The following is a 5,736-nucleotide window of genomic DNA, read 5'->3' as shown; positions in this document are numbered from 1 at the left end:
TCATGATCATCATCACAAGGGGGAGTGTTGAAATATTATTTAAAATGTGAAAAATATTTGTGTTGAAAATGTGAATGTTGAATGTTGAAAAATAGGTGTTGAATATTGAAAATTAGTGTGTGATGATGTAGGTAATGATGTATTTTATTTTTGGATTATGTGTAAAGATTTCCTATAAATAGATCTCTCATTTGTGAAGAAAATCACAATTGAGTAGAGAGAAAAATATTATAAAGTGTGTAGTTTGGTAAATTTTGAGTGTTTGAGATTTTTATTTTTTACCATAAATTTTTACTTTTTCACAACAATATGAACTATTTTCCACCTTTTTTAATCGCATTAGATTGAAAAAACTATATACAAATAATAAAAATAAAAATCATTCCTTGGTAGAAGTAGAAGGCTCAAGATTCAAAGACTGGGTTTCTTCGTGATGATCACCGAGAGACTGAGCAGAACTCTTCATAAATAATTTCTCATTCTCAGATGAGTCAAAGGCCAACTGCAAAATGTCACCAAATTATAAGTTTTAAATGTTTTTGGTACCCGATATTAATGAGTCGTAAAACAGCAAGAGTCCTGTTGTTTGGGAACAGTCCATTTTGGTTCCTTTAATCAATGAATTAAAGTCGGGGAGCAAAACCATCTGTATTACATAAGTCGATCGACCTTTTTGACATATTTCAAAAAACAGTGACCAAAACCATTTTGGATCCAAATAATTAGGCTGAAAAGAGTAACTAATCCTAAATAATTTTTTTTTAGCAAAGTTGAGAAAATATTCCACAGGTGACAAATCCAGTGCGTCAAAAACAGTAAAAAGAATAATGAGAACTGCAAAAGCCAACTTACAGCTTGTTCGGATGAATCTTGAATTTTGGAGAGATCCATATGCTGATCCTTCTGTCTCTTCTTTTCTTTGAGAAGAATAACAGCACATTTGCATATGAAAAACAGAAGCATCAAACCCAAACAAAGCACTGAAACGGATTCGACCACGATAACTGCTCCAAAAGCTACAAAATAATAGCAGATCGAGACAAGTGAATAACAGATGATGTTCAAGAATTTGTTAAGAATGCAGAGAATAATGCTCGTATTAAAAATTTTCAACTTACTATGTGCTGCAAAAGAACTCATGGGCCTTTTCCTGATCAGATTCACGTTAGACTGCACAAAAAGAGACGACGTCATCATTGCATTGCAATTCGGGTAGCATCCATGATTTCCTAGATCATTTACTGTCACCGTCAAGACAGCACCGTGCTTGCCTTCCTGAAATATAAAAGATCTAAGGAAATTGGTCGAGTTTAGATATAAAAACAGTATGTACTGAAAAGGGTCCTGCAAGACATACATGAAACATTAGTTGTTCCATTATACTGTTAAGTTCTTCGATTGAACCACGAAATCTGATAGCTTTTGCCTTTACCAGGAAATGCTTCGATATGGTAACAAATGTTTGCAGTGGCTGCCATTGATGACTAGATTTCATTTTTATTTCTGTTGAACTGATTAGTTCGGCAGGAAGGCTCGTTGACAGGAATCCAGAACTGACTTCTACAGAAGACAGGAGCAGAAAATGAGACCTGTTGCCTGAACAACATCATTACATTAACCGGAAATCAGGTTCTCATATCCGAACATTATAACTTCTTAAAACAGGGTAAGTTCTGTTGTTCATGCTGTTACCGGGAAAATCCACAATATCTGGATCAGTAACAAAGTCCAATTTGACACTTTGTCCACCAAAGATTAGTACTCCATCACTCTTTTCCTCCAAGATAAGATATGATGGTACATTTATGACAGGTGGATCGTTGATAGGCTGCACATAAAGGGGAACGTCTATAGTGTTCTCCCCATTCCTGTTTTTGGAAGAAATTCGGATAGCATCGGCACCGTAAAAGTTTTCTTTGCTAACACACATGAGCAATACAATAAAAAAAGAGTCAATAGATAGCACGGCAAACAGTTAAAAGACAGGTGTTAGGTGGTGGTTTAGGAAGGGTGTACTATTAACAGGCATACCCAAAGTATTTGATGGACTGAAGAGCGAAATTGATTGAATCAAGACAGCCTATCAAAATAAGCCCATTAGCATTTCCAATGTCTCTTTGGATAGAAAATTCATAGAATTTTGGTTGAAACTGCATTAGCATAGGAGATAGCAACACAATCCCATTCTGTGCACTGAGAGTAACCGTTATGTTTTCGGACATGTCGGAGTAAATAATCTCAAATCCAGGGAAACCACTACATAAAGAACAAGACAGACATTATTCCGTTATGAATTCAACCTTGGATTTAGGGATGAAGATGAAGTAAAAGCGTCAGCTTACCCAAATGTGGGACTAACGGCATCTTCTGTAGCTTGCAAGTTCATTGGAATAGAAACCAACTGAGGTGGCATGCAGAGAACAAATAAATTCACAGCTCCAGAAGCAAGATTCCCATTAACATCTGCTATCGTGTACAAGAAAGAGTCGTTCCCATGAAATCGTTTATATGGTGTGTATCTAAAGAGGTGCCCGTACTGCAGAAGCGAACCATGATCTGGCTGCCATGTATTATACATATATCAAGTGAATTTTCAAAGCAACAACCTTCTACAGTTTATTTATCAGTATCTTATGAAGTTTTAAGTGACTTACCTTTGTGTACTCGAAAATGCTTGCATGACCACCAGCAAAATAATCATTTTCAAGGATGTTGAAAGCAACCGATTCGTCTTCCCACACAGAAATGGTATCATTATAAACTTTAGGGAAATATTCACCTGAAAAAAACAAGATAAGTAAGAAAATCAAGATCCATGAATGTAGCATTTGACAGAACTTACTGTTGTAGACATTCACCCCAAAAGGGCAAGGCATGAGATGCTCTTCGTCATACCAAGCACAAATCTCATATGTGCCAACTTCTTTTGCCTGGTAACTAGCGGTATATGTTCCATCATTATTATCCGAAAAGTTGCATGTCATAACGGTAGATTTGTCGATTGAAACAATCTCTAATTTCAACCTTGCCTGTTCTGATAGTACAGGATTGTAGTATGAATCCTTGAGTTGTACAACTATTTCGTTATTAACCAGTTTAGGTACTTTTGTTGAGCATTTTACTACTTCTGCAAGCGACATGTTAACCAGTCCTGTAGAACCCAACAAAGATGTATCAATAATCTGTATATGCAGCACATCTTGCTATTACTACATCGCAAAATCTAAATGTACCTGCACTTACTTCCTTTCTAAATTGATGCCCACCATTTAATTGAATATTTCCACAAAATACACTGATTTCGTAGACACCGCTTTTTTCGGGTCTGTAAATAACATCAAAAACACTAGCCTTGGGACTTTGGTTTCCAGAAAACTGCATAAAAAAATCCATGGTTAACACGCATTACTCTGTAGCATACTATATCAAGAAATAAAAATTGTACACCACCTACATTGTTCACTGCCGCATTTGCAACCTGCATAAGATCAAAATCACCATGATTTGGTCTTCCTGAGGACATGCTTCCTGTAGTAGATCAAATTATGTTTCTGCTAAAGGTAATGACAAATTTAACTCTTTAAACTAAATCTTTATGATTTCTACCATTGGCAATCTCCCTTGTTAGAATGATTGGATGTAAAATCTGGGAATCAAGTTCATGCACAATTCGGACTTGAAGGCTTTCCACTTCAACAGGAGAAGGATATAAATAAGCATCCTTCAAGAAAACAGAGAACTTTGCTATATCACCAGCAACAGAACCATTTAAACCCGATCCATTGACTATGCTGTTCATCCCATCACAATAGCCTGCCAAAGTCGAACATTAGGATAAACAAGAAAAATGATACAACAGAAAGAGAACTTAAAAAAGGAGCTGGCTGTAGCACCTATATACACAATGAAGTCATAAGGCATATTGAAGATGAGTGTACTGTGCTCCTTGTCAGATATCACGAGTGTGAAGTTTCCTGGCTCCTCTAAGCTGAAGGAGAACGATTGAATGCCGGGCTCAATTTCTTTGAAGCGCAAATCAGCAATGGGCATAGACAAATTCGCTCCCTTCTCGATAACTTCAATATCAAATTCATATAATCCTGATACCAAGTTTGCATATTGATCATATTGGTGTATGAAAGCTTCCATCTTTGAAAATAATTGAAATAAATTCGTTTCAACATTCCATTTAGCCACACAGCTGTTGATATCCAGTATTCCTGTAACAGTGGTATCATCATGGATTCAAAAAATCTAGGCCTATCCAAAAAAAATGAATTCGAAAGAGCATTGTTGCTAATCAAATCTCACATTATTAGATTCACAAGCATGTTAATAACCTGGATAGACAGTGAATGCCAATGGAGAGCCCTCCAAAGCCTGTTTTTCGACTTCTACATGAAGTAGGAGGCTTCCAGCAGTGGCTGCAACAAACTCGATGCTAATATAACCTTGAGTATTCCACCCTTTGTTGGTTACATTAAGCACATCTGCCGGGAGTCCTGAAGTGGTCAACGCGAACAAAGTGAAGTTGAAACGGATAGGCCCTTCACTAGATGAAGATACATTATTTCCAAATGCATCTTTTGGGAGGATCAACATTTCAGCCATAGTTCCGGCTATAAACTCGTCGACTCCATCCTGCCAAGACAAAATTCCGGAGGCTGGATACATTCTACCTTCAAGTTTAAACATGAGCAATGAATTATATTACTGATACAAGATAATCATATGGAAATTAATGGGTTCGTCGAGAAAATTTTAAAAACCTGGAGTAACTCCGAAGTGCAAAGAAGAATCCAACACCCGAAAATGATTATCAGTGATCAATACATTGAATGAACCCACCATAATAGGAGTAAAAGAAATCTCCCAATCCTTGATTTCACCACCAAAATCCAAAGAAACGCCAGAAATGTAACTGCTATTACCAATCTTTTCATTCACTGTGATGTTCGGATTGAACGGAAACTCGTACGTTCCACTCTCATATATTCCAAGAACTATCACTTTTATCGTTGCAGTGTCGCCCGCCACGAACATGCCGCTATCGTTCAGCCAACTGAAAGCGAAAAGGGGCATTGGTGAATTATCTGCAAGGAACAGAGACATTTTTCAAAGACGAATCATTCACATTTTCACTTAGAAATCTTGATTAGTAAAATGGGATGTCGTCGAAATGCATGAATTAGTACCTGATTTCGAGGAATGAAAGAGAATGGAGGAGATTAACGATATAATCGAAGTGAGCAGAAGAATTTTGGAAGCCATTGATGGGAAAAAGTTCTGCAGAGATTCAATGCTACTGTTGGAGCGGGAAAAGATCTGTGCGAGTGATTTTTTTATTTTTACCAATTTCTTGAAATTATATATTAAATTTATGGGAAATATTGCTGAAAATATTATTATTATTATTATTATTTTAGAAATTGATATGCTTAGGTTGGTTTCTGTGGAGAAAACTGCTACGTTGGAGTTTATTCCCACGTTCAAACATCAAATTACACAAATTCAAAAAATATTTTTCCTTGAAAATTATACTCTACGATCCACTAATTTGTTCAATTTTGAATTTTTGTTTGGTATTTTTTCAGTTTAGTTTTGGTACACTAACTTTTATTTTCAGCTATTTTGATCTTATTACTGAGATGATATCGAAAAATATTGATTTGACATCGAAAATTATTAACTTGTTAGATGTTACATCAACAATTATATCAAAATATCCGAAAATTA

At 36.0% G+C, this 5,736-nt stretch overlaps 1 protein-coding gene across 1 annotated transcript; it reads right to left on the bottom strand.

Moving 5' to 3' along the window:
• Nucleotides 1-363: 363 nt before the first annotated feature.
• Nucleotides 364-5,319, bottom strand: LOC140814702 (protein GAMETE EXPRESSED 2-like). Its single transcript, XM_073173769.1, has 16 exons — nucleotides 5,196-5,319; nucleotides 4,770-5,093; nucleotides 4,341-4,679; nucleotides 3,894-4,220; nucleotides 3,607-3,813; nucleotides 3,455-3,528; nucleotides 3,234-3,375; nucleotides 2,843-3,151; nucleotides 2,655-2,779; nucleotides 2,343-2,560; nucleotides 2,032-2,256; nucleotides 1,693-1,919; nucleotides 1,358-1,596; nucleotides 1,119-1,275; nucleotides 853-1,016; nucleotides 364-502 (listed from the first exon to the last, which is right to left on the bottom strand). Exons 1-16 carry the CDS (start codon nucleotides 5,269-5,271, stop codon nucleotides 380-382), a joined length of 3,276 nt encoding a protein of 1,091 aa, XP_073029870.1. The 5' UTR covers nucleotides 5,272-5,319; the 3' UTR covers nucleotides 364-379.
• Nucleotides 5,320-5,736: the final 417 nt, after the last annotated feature.

This window comes from Primulina eburnea, chromosome 15 (genome assembly GCF_022965805.1).
Source record: "Primulina eburnea isolate SZY01 chromosome 15, ASM2296580v1, whole genome shotgun sequence".
NCBI lineage: Eukaryota > Viridiplantae > Streptophyta > Magnoliopsida > Lamiales > Gesneriaceae > Primulina > Primulina eburnea.
The sequence above is the reverse complement of the archived record's forward strand: the minus strand, read 5'-3'. Positions and strand labels throughout refer to the sequence as shown.

Coding starts and splice junctions, on each gene's coding strand:
- LOC140814702 (XM_073173769.1), bottom strand. CDS start 5,271: ATGGCTTCCAAAATTCTTCTGCTCACTTCGATTATATCGTTAATCTCC. Junction 3,529..3,606: donor AACAAGGGAGATTGCCAATG/GTAGAAATCATA, acceptor GATCTACTACAG/GAAGCATGTCCTCAGGAAGA. Junction 3,376..3,454: donor CAAATGCGGCAGTGAACAAT/GTAGGTGGTGTA, acceptor TTTTTTATGCAG/TTTTCTGGAAACCAAAGTCC.